Below are 19,912 nucleotides of genomic sequence, written 5' to 3'. Positions count from 1 at the left end.
TAAAAACAAAAATTAGCCAGGCGCGGTGGTGGACGCCTGTAATCCCAGCAACTGAAGAGGCTGAGGTAGGCAAATCGCTGGAACTCAGAAGGGGGAGGTTGCAGTGAGCTGAGACTGCACCGCTGCACTCCAGCCTGGGCGACAGAGCAAGCAAGACTCAGTATTAAAAACAAACAAAAAACCAAACAAAACAGATTAAAGAGTCTGATCCCACATGTAAACAGACGAGTGCAGCGCAGATGTGTGCCCAAGTGCCCACACAATTGTTCATGTGCACACACAGCAGCCCAGCCTACAAAGCCCTAGAATCTTCCCCGGAGGCAATGAAGTGAACGAACAAATTAGAGACCCGGTGTCATTCTGGGCCTTGAGCAACAGTTGCTTGCAAGCTTAGATTACTCATAAAAGTGAGGTTTTGGGCCGGGCACGGTGACTCACGCCTATAATCCCAGCACTTTGAGAGGCTGAGGTGGGCAGATTACGAGGTCAAGAGATCGAGACCATTCTGGTCAACTTAGTGAAACCCCGTCTCAACTAAAAATACAAAAAAGTAGCCGGGCATGGTGGCATGCGGCTGTGGTCCCAGCTACTCGGGATGCTGAGACAGGAGAATCACTTGAACCTGGGAGGCAGAGGTTGCAGTGAGCCGAGATCGTGCCACTGCACTCCAGCCTGGGTAACATTGCAGTGAGCCGAGATCGTGCCACTGCACTCCAGCCTGGGTGACAAGAGTGAGACTCAGTTTCAAAAAAAAAATAACAGTTTTAAAAGCCGTCTTTACCAACAGGACAGGTAAGATCTCCGTGTCATTAATGCATTACCCTAAAATCCGAAATCCAAAATCCCAAACTTTTCGAAGGCCAACATGATCCCACAAGGGGAAATTCCACACTTGACCTTGTGATGGGCTGTAGTCAAAATGCAGTAAAAACTTGGTTTCATGCACAAAATCATGAAAGATTGTATAAAATGACCTTCAGACTACCTCTATAAGGCATACATGAAACATACGTGAATTCTGTATTTAGATGTCAGTCTCAGTCCCAAGATATCATTATGCATATGCAAATATTCCAAAATCTGAAAACAATATGAAATCTGAAACAATTCTGGTCCCAAGCACCACCTTGTTTGAGATGCCTGGTGCACCCATCATTATGAGAAGCAGCTCTCTGATCATCAGAACTTCCCGGACTCTTTCCTAGTGCTGGAATTCCCAAGGAGGCTCTCAAGCCATTACAGACTGAGCTTAGCAAAGCAGAGGAAGGCCTCTGTGACGTGGAAGGATCAGTCCCACTACTATTCCAATAATGTTTTAAACAGGAAATATATATATAAATATATATATATATATTTCCTGTTTATATATATATATATATATTTCCTGTTTAAAACATATATATATATATTCTCTGTTTATATTCCCTGTTTAAACATTTTGAGACAGAGTCTCACCCTGTCACCCAGGCGGGAGTGCAATGATGCAATCTCGGCTCACCGTAACCTCTACCTCCCGGATTCAAGCGATTCTCCTGCCTCAGCCTCCCGAGTAGCTGGGATTATAGGCGTCTGCCACCATGCCTGGCTAAGTTTTTGTATCTTTAATAGAGATGGGGTTTCAACATGTTGGCCAGGCTGGTCTCGAACTCCTGACCTCGTGATCCACCTGCCTCGGCCTCCTAAAATGCTGGGATTATAGGCATGAGCAAGAGTCCCAGGCCAGACAGGGAGATATTTTACACTTAACCTAGTGCTATCTGCAAAGCAGGGATATATCAACAAACACTTTTCTATTTGGACTGGAAATGTTTCAAACATTTTTTTTTGTCTGTCTACTTAAATGTGTAAAATGCATTTGTGTGTAAAATTCTAAATGTGAAATGCATTTGTGTGTAAAATGTGTGAAATGCATTTGTGTGCAAAATGCATGTGTGTAAAATGTGTGAAATGCATTTGTGTGTGAAATATGTGAAATGCATTTGTGTGTATGTGTGAAATGCATTTTGTGTGTGAAATGTGTGAACTGCATTTGCATGTAAAGTGTGTGAAATGCATTTGCGTGTGAAATGTGTGAAATACATTTGTGTGTATAATGTGTGAAATGCATTTGCGTGTGCAATGTGTGAAATGCATTTGTGTGTATAATGTGTGAAATGCATTTGTGCGTGAAATGTGTGAAATGCATTTGTGTGTATGAAGACTCAGCCTATTTAGTTCTTGCAGCAGAGATCTCTTCTAATGACTGGTTAACAGCAGCGAGCTCCACTTCCTGCTTCCCTGCAGGGTAACTAATTAATAAACTTTGCCCTAATTGAGCTCTGGCTGCTGGGTCCACAGGGATTATTACTTATATGTAAGTAAACAAAATTTCCATTTTAAACAACGCTTCAGATCTCCTCATTATATTTTAAACAGCTATAAATTCACAAAGTCAAGCAAGTCCTGGGCAGGGAGGCCGTGTGCAATGGGGTCTGGATCCTTTCTCCTCTAGAGGAAAGAGAGGTCCCCTAGTCTGCCGATCACAGGAGCCTGCACTCCTCCCCGCTTCATCCTCATCTACTGAAACATCAGGAAGGACCTACGAGAGGTTTTGGAAGCCATTCATGGTATTTGCCTTTTCGTTTAACCTGAATGCATTATTTAGAAGCAATTCTCTTTCACAATTTAAAAACAGGAAGAAGACGAGTTGGCTATTAAATATTTAATAAGTGTGCAGGATTCCTTAGGTACTGATTTGGTGGATCACTGAGTTTGGCTGAATTTCAGGTTCCTATATTTGAGGCCATTTAATGAACTGTCTCCTTGTTTTCAAGATTTCTCCCGACTTTCAGATTCCAAATTGAAAGCAGAACTGAAAAAAAGTAAAAAAACCGAAAATAGAGTAGTCCTCAGTTTGGTTTCAAACCTAGCAGGAGGAGAGATTATCCCATCTCCTGAGTTTTTCTGATCAGTGCCATTTGGGAGTCATTTGGCTCAAGATTTAGATGTTTTATGAGTCACTCTTTCTAGAAAGTACAAGGAAGTACTGCAGGCCCTGATGATGATGGTGATAACAATAATAATGATTGACAGCTGCTTAAAAGAATAAACTAAACATTTGTCAGACTCTCACAGTCATAGGGCGACGACATTACCCGGGAGGAAACAGGGAGGGCCGGGTTCAAGGCCAGCTCCAGACATCAAGAGAAGTGTGGATATAATTCTGCGGTAGATTTTAAAAGTCTGGATATCTTCATCCCCGTCCTAATGTCTGTTTCCCTCTTTAAGAACGTTATTCTAAACGGAAGTGCTCTACGTGGTACGAGCCTGTTACTGAGAATAAATCTCCCAAGAGATTCCCACTCACTATACTCTGCTCCTCTCCAGTCAGACTTTGTTCACCATCATGGGCTGTCGAGAGAGACCTGGCCCCCTGCTAATGGGCCAGCTCCCTGGGGCACCCAGCCCGCTGCACGTGACGACCGGAACCTCTGGGTTCCTCACAGCTGCCACTGCAGGCAGCTCAGAGCTGATGATCACAGTCATAAAGAGCAGCCCCAGTTAGTGGACTGCAGCCCTAGCTGTGGATATTTTCCCTGTGTCCTGGTGGTAGGGTGGGAGCCAAGCCTCCAGGCCCAGTCAAAACTCAGGGAATGTCAGATGCGAGCTGCAGCGTGGGCGAATCTCACATGCATCACGCTACGTGAAAGCAGACAGACACAAAAGGCCACATCCGGAGCCCATTCCTATGATATTCTGGATAAACGCAAAACCAGGACAACAATCAGATCTGTGGATGCCAGGGGCTAGAGGTGGGGGGAAGGGACAAAGGGCGAGAGGGACCTTTAGCCTCATTCTCTATTTTGATAATGGCGGTGGCTACGTGATTATATGGATTGGCCAAAACTCATCTAAAGACACATAAAAGTGATGTTTCGCTGAATGTAAATTATACTGCAATAAACCTGGATTTAAACAATAACTAAGGAGTAGGAAGAGAGGCGCTGAGATGGGGGAAGGGAGGAGCTTTTGCTTGGGGGCCACAGAAGCCCCCAGAGCTCTCTCTCCAGGAGTACTGTTTTCCAGTCCTTTGAGCCACGAGTAGGCTTAGGGAGGAATGGGGGCAGCCTGTCCACAGGTCCCAGCTGGATGGCTTTTTATTTTTATTTTCTGAGACGAGTCTTGCTCTGTCACCCAGGCTGGAGTGCAGTGGCACGATCTGGGCTCACGGCAACCTCCGCCTCCCTGTTGAAGCGATTCTCCTGCCTCAGCCTCCTGAGTAGCTGGGAGGTGGGCATCAACACATTTAGTTACTTTTTTGTACTTTTAGTAGAGATGGGGTTTCACCATGTTGACCAGGCTGGTCTCAAACTCCTGACCTCAAGTGATCCACCTGCCTCAGCCTCCCAAAGTGCTGGGATTACAGGAGTGAGCCACTGTGCCTGGTCCCAGTTGGATGTTTTAATTCCAGGCTTCATTTAGAACAACTTTGCGGACTGTCTCTGCTTTAGTCAATTAGCTTTACAATTTCCAGTCCAGACCAGGGTTAGACTCTTTTTTTTTTTTTTTTTGAGATGGAGTCTAGCTCTGTCACCCGGGCTGGAGTGCAGTGGTGCTATCTCAGCTCACTGCAACCTCTGCCTCTAGGTTCAAACAATTCTCCTGCCTCAGCCTCCCAAGCAGCTGGGACTACAAGTGCCTGCAACCACACCCAGCTAATTTTTCTATTTTTAGTAGAGATGGAGTTTCACCATATTGGCCAGGCCAGTCTTGAACTCCTGACCTTGTGATCTGTCCACCTCGGCCTCCCAAAGTGCTGGGATTACAGGCATGAGCCATTGTGCCTGGCCCAGGGTTAGACTCTTAACTCAGTTTTCTGATTGCTTTTCTGGCATCCAGTGTCTCTGAGACAATCACACAGAAGGCACTGGGAGCCAGATGCCTGTGTATTGAAAGCCCTACAGAGATGGGCACGGAGGAACCACAGAAGCCACTGCCTGGCCAGCCCGACAACTTGCCCACAACTTGCCTTGGGAACCCAGTGAAATCAGCAGACCACTGGGAACATGCAGCTGATCGTACTCAACTCTGTCGGGTATAGAGTAGACACCACTTCACAGAGGATGGAGAACTGCCCCACGGCCCCTGCTGACTTTGCAGACGCAGCCAGTGGGCTCTGGAGAGGCACAGGGATGGGTTCCTGGCAGTGCGGCTCACTCAGAGAGCAGGCACCGTGCTTGGGTTTTAACAGCAAACCTTCACTGACGGGCACGATTTGAGGGTGGCAGCCAGGGTCTGGTTAGTTATTCAAAAGTCTCATTTCCATGCTATTTAAAACACATGGCCCCTATAGTGGACTCAAGCTAATGATAAGAACACACTGCCCGGGGCTTGGGTGCATCGATGCTGTGTTTCTCAAGGAGCACTTTTTTTTTTTTTTTTTTGAGATGGAGTTTCGTTCTTGTTACCCAGGCTGGAGTGCAATGGCGCGCGGGTGGATCACGAGGTCGAGGAGCATTTTTAAAGTCTGTGAACAAAAAGACACTTCAAGGTACTTGTTCTCGTTTTGTAAGTTCGGCCTCTCACCTGCTCATGGCAATCACGTCCGTAAATCATCTTTACCAAAGCAAACTCCTTTCCCTGGACTGTTCAAAAGTAAACTTCCGCCCAGACACTGTAATTATCTTGAATTATGAGTCACTGAAATGCACACTGTAGTCTATTAAGAAAAGTTGGGCTGGGCATGGTGGCTCATACTTGTCATCCCAACACTTTGGGAGACCAAGCCAAGAGGATCTCAAGACAGGGAGTTCTAGACCAGCCTGGACAGCATAGCAAGGTCCCATCTCTACAAAAATAAATAAATAAATAAATAGCTAGATGTGGTGGCAGGAGCCTGTAGTCCCAGCTACTTGGGAAACTGAGGCAGGAGAATCATGAGCCCAGGAGTTTGAGGCTGCAGTGAGCTGTGACTGTGCCACTGCACTGCAGCCTGGGTGACAGAGCAAGACCCTGTCACACAGACACACACAAAGGTCATGGTTGCCCGAGGGGTTCCTGGCTGGGGCCAGAGCCACTCAGGAGGGACGAGGGGAGAGGGGTGCTGGTCGACTTACTTCCGCCTTTCCCGCTCTTCTCCATCCGGTACTGGTAGATGTGCAGTGTGAAGAACATGTGTGAGTTACGGTGGTCGTCCTCATCACAGTCCTGCTGGTGGCTCCTGCGGGAGGCAATCGCGGCGTCCAGGAAAAAGGCAGCCTTCTCCGCGGTGGGGGCCCGCAGCTCGCTCTGGTTCTGCAGCTGGAAGACGGAAGCCAAGAGCTGAGGCTTTCAGATTCCGCCTCTCTAAGCTCGAAAACCCTTCTGGAACCAGGTGCTGTACTCATGTGCAATTCTCAGCTTAATTAATTCATTTCTGAAAATTCATATTGAGCATACTTACTGGATGAAACCTATTTTTACCCATTTGACATCCTAAGTAGAATCTGGAAATACGGGGTTGAAAAGCTGGGAGCAGATGGCCCATCCTTATCTCTGCAGTTGACAACAGGCCAACACCCCTGGCTATCCATTTACCTAAGAAAACAGGAGGATGCCACTGCATCTTGATTCCAAAGATTAGATTGTTTGGAGACAGGTCTGCTGCAAACTCTGATTTTAGACCTGATAGCAGTGGTATCCCAAAGAGGTTAAGAAACGTAGTTAGCTTTCATTTGACTCCTAGTTTTTCAGTTACTTGATTAAAGCCCATTTTAGGTCATATTTCCTAGCACAGTTATAAGTAAGCCAGTGTCAACGGCACCCTGAAACACCCACGACACTTGAGTGTCTTATCTAAATGTAGGCGATATCCACGTTCCTGGCATACTCATGAATCTATTAAAGAAAGCATAGAAAGCGATGTGTCTAAATCTGATGAAAACACTTGGCAATTATTTTAAACCTGAATCACAACAATCATCTTAACAGAATTTAACCAGCATTCCTCTTTTTGGGGAGAAAAGGAAACTCATGTTTCTGATTTGTTCAAATAACTAATTTGCAATACATGTCTTAAGGTTGGTACAAATCCTGATAATTTTCTACTCTAACTATACAAATAATTTTGAACTCACTTTAAGAGCTAACATTTAGAACCTGAGACCCTCAAAATCCTCAAACTTCAAAGAGAGATTCTTTTGTGTTCCCAATTTTGACTCGCTATGGGAACATAAACCAAAGCATTTCAAAGATTTTTCAACGAGAGTTAAAGGCAACATCGTCTTTCACTCTTTTTCTTTGCCTTCATGTAACCAGATCTTTCACCCCTAAGTGGAGCTTCATCAATGAAGCTCTAAGAGCAACAGAGGTGAAAGGAGATTTGAATGCCTAGGAAATGCCTGGAGCAGGAACGGTGGGTCGGGCCCTGCTGCTGGACGGCACCGCAGGCACTGTGCAGGTGCTGCTGGACGGCATCGCAGGCACTGCGCAGGTGCTGCTGGACGGCACCGCAGGCACCCTATAGGTGCCGTCTCAGCACATTTCACGCCTCAAAGCAGTGCTTTCAAACATGTGAGCCCTGGACCAGCAGCACCAGCATCTCATGGGAACTGGTTAGAAATCCACGCACACTTTGGAGCTCTACTCCAGCCTAAGAATTGGAAGCGGTGGGGGTAGCGTCCAGCGATCAGGGTTTAGACAAGTCCTCCGGTGACTGATGCAGATGAAAGAGGACTCGGAGGAAAATGGAAGGATGAGGTGCTTTAAGCAGGGAAAGAGCATGGGCAGGTTTGAGCAGAGGAGTATGACAAGCCACGGGAGGTATCCTCATCTCTGCAAACAGTCCCTGTGGGGAAGAGGCAGGTACTTATATTTCTTTTCTTTCTTTCTTTTTTTTTTTTTTGAGACAGAGTCTCGCACTGTCACCCAGGCTGGAGTGCGATGACATAATCATGGCTCACTGCAACCTCCGTCTCCTGGGTTCAAGTGATTCTCCTGCCTCCCGAGTAGTTGGGATTATAGGTGCTCGCCACCATGCCCAGCTAATTTTTTAAAAATTTTTAGTAGAGACAGGGTTTCACTATGTTGACCAGGCTGGTCTCAAACTCCTGACCTTGTGATCTGCCCGCCTTGGGCTCCCAAAGTGCTGGGATGACAGGGGTGAGCCACCGCGCCCAGCCGAGGCACATCCTTATCAAACGGAACACCTATCTAAAAAAGGAGGCATCTGATAAAACGGGAAGCGAAGGCCTACTGCTAGAGACAGGAAGGACTGATTATTCTGGAAATGAACAGTGGCTCCCCAGTCAGTCCTGCATCTACTGTCAAACAGCAAAGGAGAGACCCTCACAAGACACAGCATCCTCAAACTGCGACCTGGAGCTTCTCCTGGCTTCCATAGCTCCAGCAATTATATCGTGGTTCTGATTAGAAAGTGGTTATTAGTTTTTCCTGCAGCACTGCTAATCCGGCTGCAAACCGGTGCCAGAAACGCAGTTTATAGAGTCATAAACAGCCCCGGTAATGGCTGTAGCTATTGGTGAAGAGCAGTAAATATTTTGGTTTGTTGTTAAACAAAAGAAAGATTGTCCTTTTTTTTTTCTTTTGAAAGGGGCATAAAGGAAGTGAATTCGATTTCTCTCTGAAATGCTATAACAATTGTGGTTCCTGCTCATTGTCAATTAAAGTCAAGGTACAAATATTTAGACTGGCCGAGCAGATGGCCCCACAGCTGCGGGCTATAAAGTCCCAGTCCACTTTAAAGTAAACACCCATAAGCCTCCCAGTTTACAGGTTGAGTGATTCACGGTTGAGCTGGCCCAGCCTCTGAGGTGGGGAAGAGGCTACCAGGCTTCAATCACCTGCGTGCCGCAGATGGGGTCCTCACACAGGTACACGCCCGGGGACTGGCCGTCCTGCAGGCTGCCCGTGGCCACCTCCGACAGCAGGTCCCGCAGGCTCTCCTCCTTCCCCCGCACCTCCACGGCGGAGATCCGGACTGAGAAACGGGCGCCCGTCTTTTCCTTCCGTTCGTTTATGAGCTTGAAGAGCCAAGAGATGGCACAGGGGATGATGCCCAGGTCCTGCATGGAATCGTCCTTTCCAATCATGGTGTAGGACTTTCCTGGGAGAGCCAGGGGAGGAAGAAAAGCAGTTTGAGTGTTCAGGCATCATTCCACAGAGGCTCAAAATGGATGCCACGGATGTAGAAGAAAGGCATGGGCAAGTGGGGCGGAGGAACGAAGAGATGAGAGAAATACCATTTGACGACAAGGCGTTTTCCTGCATTACTAATTAAATGGCCATAATAAAGAAGCCTGCTGGGCTCAGTGGCTCATGCTTGTAATCTCAGCACATCAAGAGGCCAAGGTGGGAGGATTGCTTGAGGCCAGGAGTTCCAGGCCAGTCTGGGCGACATACGGAGACCCTGCCTCTATAAAAAAATGTTTAAAAATTAGCTGGGTGTGGTGGGGCATGCCTGTGGTCCCAGCCACTTGAGAGGCTGAGGCGAGAGGATCGCTTGAGCCCAGGAATTAGAGGTTACAGTAATCTGTGAGCATGCCATTGTCCTCCAGCCCAAGCAACTGAGCCTATCTCTTAAAAAACGCAGAGCAAGGGCCCAGACGTGCGGCAAAATTAAATCACAATGTACCTTGAAGAGGATCCCAAATATCACATGCAATCCAGTTTCTGCACTGCTTACACAGCAGGAAGGAAGGGGCTTTTCATCACCATGGTTCTCTTTATATTCACTCCACAGATTAGTCTACATATTCACCCTTTATATCCTTTTTCAAGTTAAATGCTGTGTATATTTTTATGGCATGAGCAAATTACATTAAAATCCAGATCACTGCTTAGCTGCAGATCAAGAGGAAGGGCAGGGGAGAATGGAAGTGCAGAGGGGGCAATGGCTTTCTGTCCTGGCTGAGAACCGGCCTCCGTGAGCTCTGCCAGGGGACACTTTTTGGAGCTCCTTAATTCACTAAGCATATCACGTGTGTAGAGCAGATGGCCACAGGCCAGAATTAAGAAGGGACTGGTGGTGGAGGGGGGCGCGGATTATGAACCTCTTTTTGGGAATGCTGAAGCATTCCCAGATGCTTCAGTGCTGGAGTGTTCCTGACAGCGTGCAATGCTTCCCCCAGACACATCCCACCACGCTCTGGGCTTGCTTGGAGGCTGCTCCTCTGGCTGTTTTTTGGAGATGGAGTCTCGCTCTTCACCCAGGCTGGAGTGCAACAGCGTGATCTCGGCTCACTGCAACCTCCTCCTCCTTGGTTCAAGTGATTCTTCTGCCTCAGCCTCCTAAGTAACTGGGATTATAGGCATGTGCCACCACGCAGGCGAATTTTTTTATATTTTAGTACAGGCAGGGTTTTGCCGTGTTGCCCAGGCTGGTCTCGAACTCCTGAGCTCAGGCAATCCACTCGTCTCAGCCTCCCAAAGAGCTAGGATTACAGGCGAGAGCCATTGCGCCCGGCCTTCTCCGGCTTTTACAAGGGCTTCAACCACCAACCCACATCCTCGTGGAAGGGCGGTGTGAGGGGCCCTATCTGCTTCCCCAACAGCAGCTGCTCAGAAAATCAGTGTTTCCCCGCCTGCCTTCCGGGCTTGATTCTGACCTGGACCCAGTGGGAACAACCCTGCTGCTTCTCTGTCCATCACTTGGACTTGAAAGCTTTCCTACAGGAATGGGTGTCCGCCTGCGATGAACAACATAGTGTTCGTCGTGTAACTTGTTATTGGTTATTTAGCTCAGCACCTGAGAGAAACACAACCCTTCCCTTCACCAGAGGACTCTGGGAGGGACACAGAAGAATGCAGGGGATGACAGGGAGCCCGCCGAGCGGCACGAGAAGGTGAAACTCTCACGAACCCAGCTTGGCGTGGCCGAAACAGAACACGCAGCCGTCTGCCCCGTTGACCACAGACTGGATCACCTCCGCCACGGTGCCCGCACACACTTCAGCCTGTCAGACACAAGAGGAGACACCAGCCGTGAATGGACCGCGCAGTGGAGGCATCACTAGCAACAAAAGTGAGCCCAGCTTCCTGGGGCCTCGGGGCCCAGTGTCACTGTGTATCAAGTGGGTCGGCCTCTGCCGTGACGTCCTGGAGATGCTCAAAACCCTTGACTACCTTCCGCCCTTTGCAAGCCTGAGCACTACCCACGTGAGCTGCAAACCACCCTCCCGCCAATCTTTGGTACATTTCAGTGGCTGCGTTTGTAGACCAGGCAGGGACAGGCTGGAAGGACCTCATTCCCTTCCCTCATCTGCCATCTGGCCCCCCGGACAAGACCTTTAACCTCTCCGTTCGCTCTCTGCCAACACACATATACATATAGTTTATGGAACAGGACAGGCTTCCTAGCGGGGGAAAAGGTGACCCACCATTTCATAAGTGTGTAAAGTAGGAAAGTTCCTCTTCAGTTTCCTTGCTTGTTACAACATAAATTTGTTTAGCCCGCTGGGCGCAGTGGCTCACGCCTGTAATCCCAGCACTTTGGAAGGCCGAGGCGGGTGGATCACGAGGTCAAGAGATCAAGACCACCCTGGTCAACATGGTGAAACCCCGTCTCTACTAAAAATACAAAAAATTAGCTGGGCATGGTGGCGCGTGCCTGTAATCCCAGCTACTCAGGAGGCTGAGGCAGGAGAATTGCCTGAACCCAGGAGGCAGAGGTTGCGGTGAGCCGAGATTGCGCCATTGCACTCTAGCCTGAGTAACAAGAGCGAAACTCCGTCTCAAAAAAAATAAAAATAAAAATAAAAAATAAAAAATAAAATGTGTTTAGCCCTACCCTGTGTAGCTGTTAGAAATGCCACGCTTACAGGCACATAGCATATTCTATGTCCTTATACTTTAACCAAAATATCTGTGCTGGACATGCTCACAGCTCACAGTCTATGCCCCTACCTGTTTAAACAAGTTTAAGTTATTAGCCAATTGGGTTTTAGTTTAAATGGTAAGGTCTGGCTCCAACCAGCGGAGATCAAACGCAGTAAGAACAACCCAAATGCATAAGGGATAAATACGTCCGCTTTTCCGGTGCTCATGGTACTCTCGTGGCAAGATGCCCAGCAAGGGTCCCCTTCCTGCAGCGCAGGACATAAAAACTGCTTTGCTGAAAAATCCTTTGTCTCAGCGCTAATTTTTCCTTGTGGCACCAAACCTTTCTCTACCGATCTCTTTCTTCATTCTGAATTCACATCCTCCTCCTTCCTCTCTTTCTTCCTTCCTTTGCTTTCTCTCTCTCTTTCTTTTTCCTTCCTTCCTTCCTTCTTTTTTCCTTCCTTTCTCTCTTTCTCTCCTTCTTTCTCTTTCTTTCTGTCTGGAGTGCAATGGCACAATCTCCACTCACTACAACCTAAACCTCCTGGGCTCAAGCGAGTCTCCTGCCTCAGCCTCCCAAGTAGCTGGGATTACAGGCAAGCACCACCATGCCTGGTTAATTATTTTATTTTTATTTTTAGTAGAGCTGGGCTTTCACCATATTGTCAGGCTGGTCTCGAACTCCTGACCTCAGGTGATCCACCCACCTCAGCCTCCCAAAGTGCTGGGATTACAGATGTGAGCCACCACAACCGACCCACCCTCCTCTTTTCAAAGCCTGCCTTTTCTTTCTTTTGCTACAGATATATTCAACATATATAATATCAGTCACCACGTGGCATGTTGTTAGGCGTTCTTCAGCCTGGTGTGTGTGTCTGCTCTCCAATTCGATTATTAAATCCTAGACAGGGACCAGGCCCTGGAGGACATTTTGTATTTCCCCTGAACACCCACTAATAGAGCGCTCTGCAGTTTTGTGGACTAACTTGGAAATCTGGGAAACGTCCTTCTCTTTGGTTAGCACCTGAGGCTTGTCACAGACGCAGGAAGACAGCATTCCCCCTGCACCCTGCTGCTTTCACTTCTGTCTCGGGGCTGGAGTCACAGCTGGTGGAAGCTCCAGCAGATGGTGCTAACACAGGACTTTGCAGTCCTGGGGCAGCGTGCCTCCCAGTGGGCACCTGGGCTGTGAATGCTGTCATTCAGCTGCGGGTTCCAGCAGCACAATGAACCCAAGTGTCTGGAAGTCAGTTTTCTCTCCTAAACTGAAAAACCACATTTCCAACAACTGTCCCTTGTTCCAAGGTGGGCCTCAGACACTCTGTGGGGGTAAGGGGGCTCCTCCTGGGCCAAAGGGGGTGGCAGGACAGGGCTGCTGTGGGGAACACAGGATCTTTCAAACCCCCAGGACCTAGGCAGGGAGAGCCTAGTGCTAACCCTGACACAGAAGCAGTAGCATCTTGATGGAATTTGCAAGAGGCATCTGCAGAGCAGGCAGAAGGCTGCCCAATGAACTAAGTCTTCTTTGGAGATAAAGCGAGATGGGAGGCTGGAGGCTGAGCAGTCACCTTGAGCTGTACCTCCAATAAGCGGTGTTTGATTCTTGAGGCACCTGGGAGGATGCTGGGTGTGTGTGGACCACACTGGGTCACCTGTGCAGAGGCTGGGCCGAGAGGAGGCCTTGCGGTGCAGAGCTGGGGAGGCATCCCTGGCAGAGTTCCCGCTTGGCTCTCCACTGAGAAGGGTGGTAGTGGGCAGTCCGTCTGGTGTGTGTTAAGGGCCGACACCGGCCCCTGGAGGCCCCTCACTGCTTCTCCTTGGAGCTGGAGAGGCACGCAGCCTTCCCGAGCATAGCCCCATGGGCAGGGCCAGGTCTGCAGGAAGCCTCTGCTTGCCCACAAGTCCAGGTTCTCATCCCAGCAGAGGTGTGTCCCAGCAGGGGCAGCCAGTGACTGCTGAGGCCACTGAAGGGTAATATGGATGTCTGTCCAAGGCAACTAGGAACCAGGACTGTTCTAATCATTGCTTAGCTGATTTCCTTAGAGGCCAGGAGAAAGCACAATCAATCTGTAACTGCGTGGGTCACCATGGTGGCTGTGGCTTCACAGGCTGAAACTCAGGGCTTGAGAGCAGAGGCCCACTCCACACACTCCCTGCTTTCAGGCTTTGGGAGCAACAGGGGTGCTCGCCCTGTGGGGCTGAGCTGGCCCTGGCCAGCAGCATGCTACTAATATTGACAATGATAACAGTAAAAAATAGCCACATTTATTGAGCACTTGCTGTGTTCCTGGCTCTGCCGTGAGCACCTCATGTGTGTCAATTTGACGAATCACACAGCCTGATGAGGAACACTGGTCATGTCCCCATTTGACAGATGAGGACACTGAGGCCCAGAGAGGTTGAGTGACTTGCCTGAGGCCACATTGCTAGGAAATACTGGATAAAATGGAGGGAGGTCAAAGACATGATACCATATCGAGCAGGATACAGAGACGTAATAGGAGGAATTCAGGAAGGATGTCTGCTCGGGAAAGGGACTTTGAACAAGTGACTTAATCTTTGAGTCTCGGATTCCTTGTGTGTTATGTGAAAACAGCAATGCCTCCCTTCCTACCCCACTGAAATCTAGAGTCAAATGCTTTCATGTCTACGAAATGTCTTGAAATGTATACAGACATGTAATTTATTATCGCACTGGAAATTTGAATGAAAGTAAGGCATTCCGAAATGAGTGAAACTCCAACACTGAGCATACGGAGCTCTGGAGCCAAGTGTGAAATGTAAACGAAGATTAGCAATAAAGATGGCTCCTTTTTCTGGAATAAATCTAACACTCATTAATAGTCCCTGCTTAATTTAGGGTTTGCTTTGGAATCCTTACAAATTGTGGAGATTTGCTTCTGAAAAGTTTTAACTGTGTTAATTAAATTATCTGTAGACCATTTATTAGACCCAATGTCAGGTTTAAATGACTGAGCCCACTGGGTGGTATGCCACACAAAAAAATGTAATGAAGAGAAACCGTAGAGCTTATCCATAAAGTACTTTGTCTTCTTGGGTAAAACTCTTTGGGAAAACCACATGCTAAAATTCTGAATGAATGGAGCTTATAACATGTGCCATGTGGTGTAATATACGAGCCGGTGAGAACACCACCCCTCCTCCACTCAGATGCAGCCTGGAGGAAATTAAGAGGCTGCACATGGCAGCATTCGCACTGCTGTCTTCAGGTTCTGCTATGGATTATCAGTTACTATACACTTTGATGTAAATCTTGACAAGCACTAGAAACTGATCAAAAAATCGCAAAATCCAGGCTACGGAGGGCACTGTATACCTATGACCTGGGCTATTTATTTCTGCAGTTAATTCTGCACACACGTCCCCTCTCCGTCCCCTGCAGGAACAGGTACTGTTTGGTGTCACTTAGAGGCCCATCTTCACCAAAGCTCCAGAGTGAATCCAAGTGAAAACAGATGTCCACTAGAAGCCTTAGTTGCAGCATCTGGTGGGGGCTACAGTTTGCTGGCTGCCCATGGCTCCCAAGTAGCCTTGCAATTACACTCATAGTAGATTAATAAAAATGGCCCCAATTCTCCACCCTAGTCTGGGTGCAGCCCCCTGGCAATGTGACTTGGAGCTCGTCCAATCATGAGGAGCAATCTCTTCCGCATCTCTTGAAGCTGGGCCAGTAGAATCCAGCAGAAGTGATACTGGGTCAATGCTGAGCTTAGGCCTCAATAGACCTGCACACGTGGGTCCCGGACAGTGCCCTGAGAACTGGCCCAGGCTTGCGCGCTGGATGAGGAGAGGCAATGTGGAAGAGAGACCAGCTGACCTGGTCAAGGCTATTCTAGACCCGTGAAAAGCCAGCCAACCCCAAAGACATGTGCCTACAGTACAATATAGGATTAATCCAGCCAAGATCCACAGAGCTGCCTACCCAACCCACAGCTGATGATAGACATAAGCATGAGCTGAGCTAGGAACAGAAGAGCTGCTCAGCTGCCCCATGAGCAATAACAAATGCTTCTTGTGTTAAGCACTGAATTTTAGGGTGATTTGTAATGCAGCAATTAAACGAATATAACACCTATCCCCAAGCCTCTCTTCTTCCCCTTCACTCCACTGAGCCAGGCCACAGGATGCATGTCAGCCTCAGTTTCCCTGCCTTACATTCTGGTTCCTTACCAGGACTATAGATTTGCCCTCAACCCCAGTGTGCTTATATAGGGTCCTAGGATGCTGCCTAATTCTAACCAGCTCCCTGAAACATTTTTTCCCTTGTACAATGCCCGCACCCAGAAACCCAGGCAGGAGTAGGCTCCTCCCAGATCCGTCACCAGCACCTTGACGCAGCTGTCCTTGTCCCTTCCTGTCTGTTACCTTCCTGCTTCTGTGTGTGATCCACTGACTGGCTCATACTTCCTTCTCCCCAAGGACGTATTTTACTGAAATCCCTGCACACAGGTCTTGCCCAGGGTCTGACTCCAGTAATTCAAAAGCACTGGACCATTCAAGGGAGCTCAGACTGACTCCTGGAGGAACTGGTCCGTCAGAATGCTCCAGAAGACACCCTCCCAGCTCAGGGGTCCTTGTGAATGAGCGAACACTTCTTTAATCAACATTGCCTGAGCCTGAGAGGGGGCCGATACCCACCTGAGAAGCATCTTGTGGAAAAACCGCATCAAAGGCAAACATCTTTGGAGGAACCTGGTTGCCTCTCTTGGGGAAGGCATTCTGACCTCCACAAGTCAGGGGATCGTACAAGGTGATCTGCTTCTTCCGTGGGTCCACCTTTAAGAAAGAGCTGGATTCTGAGGTATCTCGAGCCAAGGTAGAACAGACGCGAAGCATGACTTTCACCTGTTAAGAAAAGAGGGGCAACAGCAGGGATGAAGACAGCACCCTTGTGTCCTCTGCGAGTATAAATACACATGGCAGCACTGAACTTCCTCAGGACAAATGAGGATGAAATACACAGTGACATAGCGACATCATCCTTGCTAAGCTACGGGGAAGCGGATTTATTTGGATGACCGGGTAGAATACTTTGATATGCCCATTACTTCAATACGGAGACGGTACGTCATGTTCTTTGTCTTCCTATTAATATAAATTGAATATTAACTGTGCCCGCGTGGCCCAATTACACAGATGAAAAGGTAACCTGGGCTGCCACACTGTAGAGGCTGGCGTAGTTTCCTTGAAGCTCACAGATCAATAAACCATGCACATAAAAGTTAGCACCATAATTTACTCCTTGGCTCAGCTCATCAGGACTCTGGTAGACAAAAATCCACAGTTATTAGTGTCATCATTAAAGCACCGCGAAGTGGCCTGCTTTTAATGGCCAGCATTTGAAACGTGTTCCAAGGGGCAACACTGATAAAGGACTGGTTTGCACATGTTATCTGGGATCCCATTAAGTGAGTGCGGAGTTGTCATTTCAGAGAACAGAAGGGCATCTCTGGAGGAAGCAGGAGCACTGCCCTTTAACCCACTTTCTGAGTAACCTCCGGTGCTCACCACCAACGCGGCCCCACTCCTGCAGGTGAGTGAGGTGCTTACGGAAATGCACAGTCCGCCTTGGGGGCCCAAGGTGAACAGAAATCAAGCTGAAGCCTCACACAGGTCTGCAGGCTGCAGTCCTGGGGAAAGGGACGGCATTTGTTCTAACCAGCTCCTTGTTACTGTGCTGTGAGTTCAGTCCAATAAATGATGGGCACTTATGTGAAGCACCTACTATGGCACTTATGTTGAGACCTACTATGTGCCAGGCACTGTGCTAGGCATGGGGGATCCAAAGATAAGTAATGCATAGAGTAGCAGGATAGCCAGACACAGACACAGGTCATCTGAGTAATATATGGCAAATTCTGAAGGAATGCACAAGGATTATTTCTAAAGTCCTCTCTGTGTTTTGTTTTCCTTGTCTCATCAGTTGTCGGGTTTGATGAAATCTCTGTCATGCAGTTTGGGGGAGGGGGGGTGGTTGTAAATTGTTTTTTTAAGATGGAGTCTCAATCCAGGCTGGAGCGCAATGGTGCTCGGCTCACTGCAACCTCTGAGTTCAAGTGATTCTCCTGCCTCAGCCTCCCAAGTAGCTGGGATTACAGGCATGCGCCACCACACTTGGCTAATTTTATATTTTTAGTAGAGATGGGGTTTCTCCATGTTGGTCAGGCTGGTTTCAAACTCCTGACCTCAGGTGATCTGCCCACCTTGGCCTCCCAAAGTGCTGGGATTACAGGTGTGAGCCACTGTGCCCAGCCGTACATTTTTAAATAAAATATTTCAACTTATAGAAATGCTCAGAGAATCATACATTCTGTGCAAGCTGGCGATCCTCCCGCTGACCTCGGCTCCATATGCTGAGCCAACTCACTGCAGTGCACAAAGCTGAAGGGAAAGAATCCCAAGGGCACTGGGTCCCCAGACCCTACACGGTGTCCTGGCTGTGCCTGCCTTCTAACTGAAGGCAGAACTCTGTGTAGACTCAAAAGCCAGTGTCACGGTGGAAGAAGCCCGAGGGTGGGATGCGCTCCACCTCTCAGGGTTTAGATCTTGCTTCTCCCACCGTGAGGTCATAGAATGATATCTGCCGTGCTGTCTCGTACGCCAGAGCTGTGCCGTTCTCTACACGATCTCATTGAATCCTCCCAGTACTCTAGGGTGGAGGTATACCTGTCCAGATCTTACAGATGAAAACATGATGTGATGTAAGTTGCCCCGCGTCACTGAACCTGTGGGTGGAAGGCTGGACTTGGATCCCGCCCCCAACGCCTGCGCTTTTTCCATCATGCCGGCTGCTGCCTCCCACAGAGAGTCACACTTCTTAGAGCCCCAGCTTCCTTACCTGTATAGCCTAACAATGCCTGCCATATGGGCGGTTGTGAAAATTCAGTGGACCAGCATGTAGAGTGCTGGACGTGGCATAAGCACATGGTGGGCATTCGATTCCTGTGTCTCTTCCTCCCTCCTCCCTTTACTTGCCTTTTCCTGGATCATGATAACCTATCATTTTCCAGTCACAATGTTTATGGTAAGGTTTTAGACTGGGCGTGGGACCCATACATGGAATCCCAGTGCTTTGGGAGGCAGAGATGGGAGTTCAAGACAAGCCTGGGCAACATGGCGAGACCCCATCTCTACAAAAAATTTATTTTAAAAAAACAGCCAGGTGAGATGGTGCACACCTACAGGTACCAGCTGCTTGGGAGGCTGAGGCAGCAGGGTCACCTGAGCTCAGGAGTTCAAGGTTACAGTAAGCTATGATCGTGCCACTGCACTCCAGCCCGGGTGACAGAGGGAGACCTTGTCTCTTCATAACAAAAAACAAAACAAAACATAATATGGTTTTAGAACCCCTTGCCCTGGACTCCGGATAGCATCAATCACAAGCAGGATACCGTGGGTGATCCCCGACAGGCAGAGCTAGTTAGTAAGCACTGGGCCCCCAGGGCTCCTATTAGTAAAACAGCCAAATCCCACATGGCCGCCACACACAGGACAATAACCACTAGGCTTATCTGCATTCCATTCTGGCCACTTTCTTGTTCACTGTGCTTTCATAGTCTGATTTCAGTTCCATTCATTTCTATAGCTTTGCCTCAGTTACACAGTATGTGTGCTAAGAGCGTGTATTCAAATCGCCACTTTTGGAAGGCACCTGGGACCTCCAGGCTTTCTGTAAGCAAATCTCCCAGCCTAGCCTCCGAGCATTGCAAGTCAGGGATGACGCAATGCCGGGCAGGACCGATGGGGCCACGGCCCACTGCTTTTCTATTTCACAAGCCTGCATGCAATTTCTGGGTAACTAGAGGTGCTGAATGTAAACTATGAGCTAAGCCAGGCAAGGGCCTACAAGGAGAAGCGGGCAAGAAGAGGCTGAACCAGTGAGTCATTTGTCCAGAAGGAATGCTCCTGCATCTTAATGACATCCCAAGCCTACGGTTCGTTTTCTGTAGAGAGGCTGACGATCCCAGTCACCGGTCTGGCCAAAGAGATACACAGTTCTTTAAAAGCCCGTTGAGCTCCAAGCTGGGGGAAATGCCACACTCTATTCTTTTCTTTGCAATTCATCTAACTAAATGGACATTTTTTCCCCTTAAAG

The 19,912-nt window shown here is 48.4% G+C and overlaps 1 protein-coding gene across 1 annotated transcript in view; it reads right to left on the bottom strand.

Annotated features, from left to right (window-relative positions):
* The window catches only part of KIF26B (kinesin family member 26B), a 569,508-nt gene that overhangs the window by 82,503 nt on the left and 467,093 nt on the right, over positions 1-19,912 (bottom strand). Inside the window, exons 6-9 of the mRNA XM_064383674.1 lie at positions 16,456-16,662; positions 10,838-10,931; positions 8,820-9,082; positions 6,096-6,279 (exon numbers count right to left, since the gene is read on the bottom strand). Of these exons, the coding sequence (XP_064239744.1) occupies positions 6,096-6,279; positions 8,820-9,082; positions 10,838-10,931; positions 16,456-16,662 (748 nt within the window). The remainder of the gene's footprint in view (positions 1-6,095; positions 6,280-8,819; positions 9,083-10,837; positions 10,932-16,455; positions 16,663-19,912) is intronic.

The sequence above is a fragment of the Aotus nancymaae genome, unplaced genomic scaffold (genome assembly GCF_030222135.1).
Source record: "Aotus nancymaae isolate 86718 unplaced genomic scaffold, 86718_ANA_hifiasm-v0.15.2.pri h1tg000032l_0, whole genome shotgun sequence".
In the NCBI taxonomy this organism is placed as follows: domain Eukaryota; kingdom Metazoa; phylum Chordata; class Mammalia; order Primates; family Aotidae; genus Aotus; species Aotus nancymaae.
Note: the sequence above shows the minus strand (reverse complement) of the source record. Positions and strands in the feature narration are given on the sequence as shown.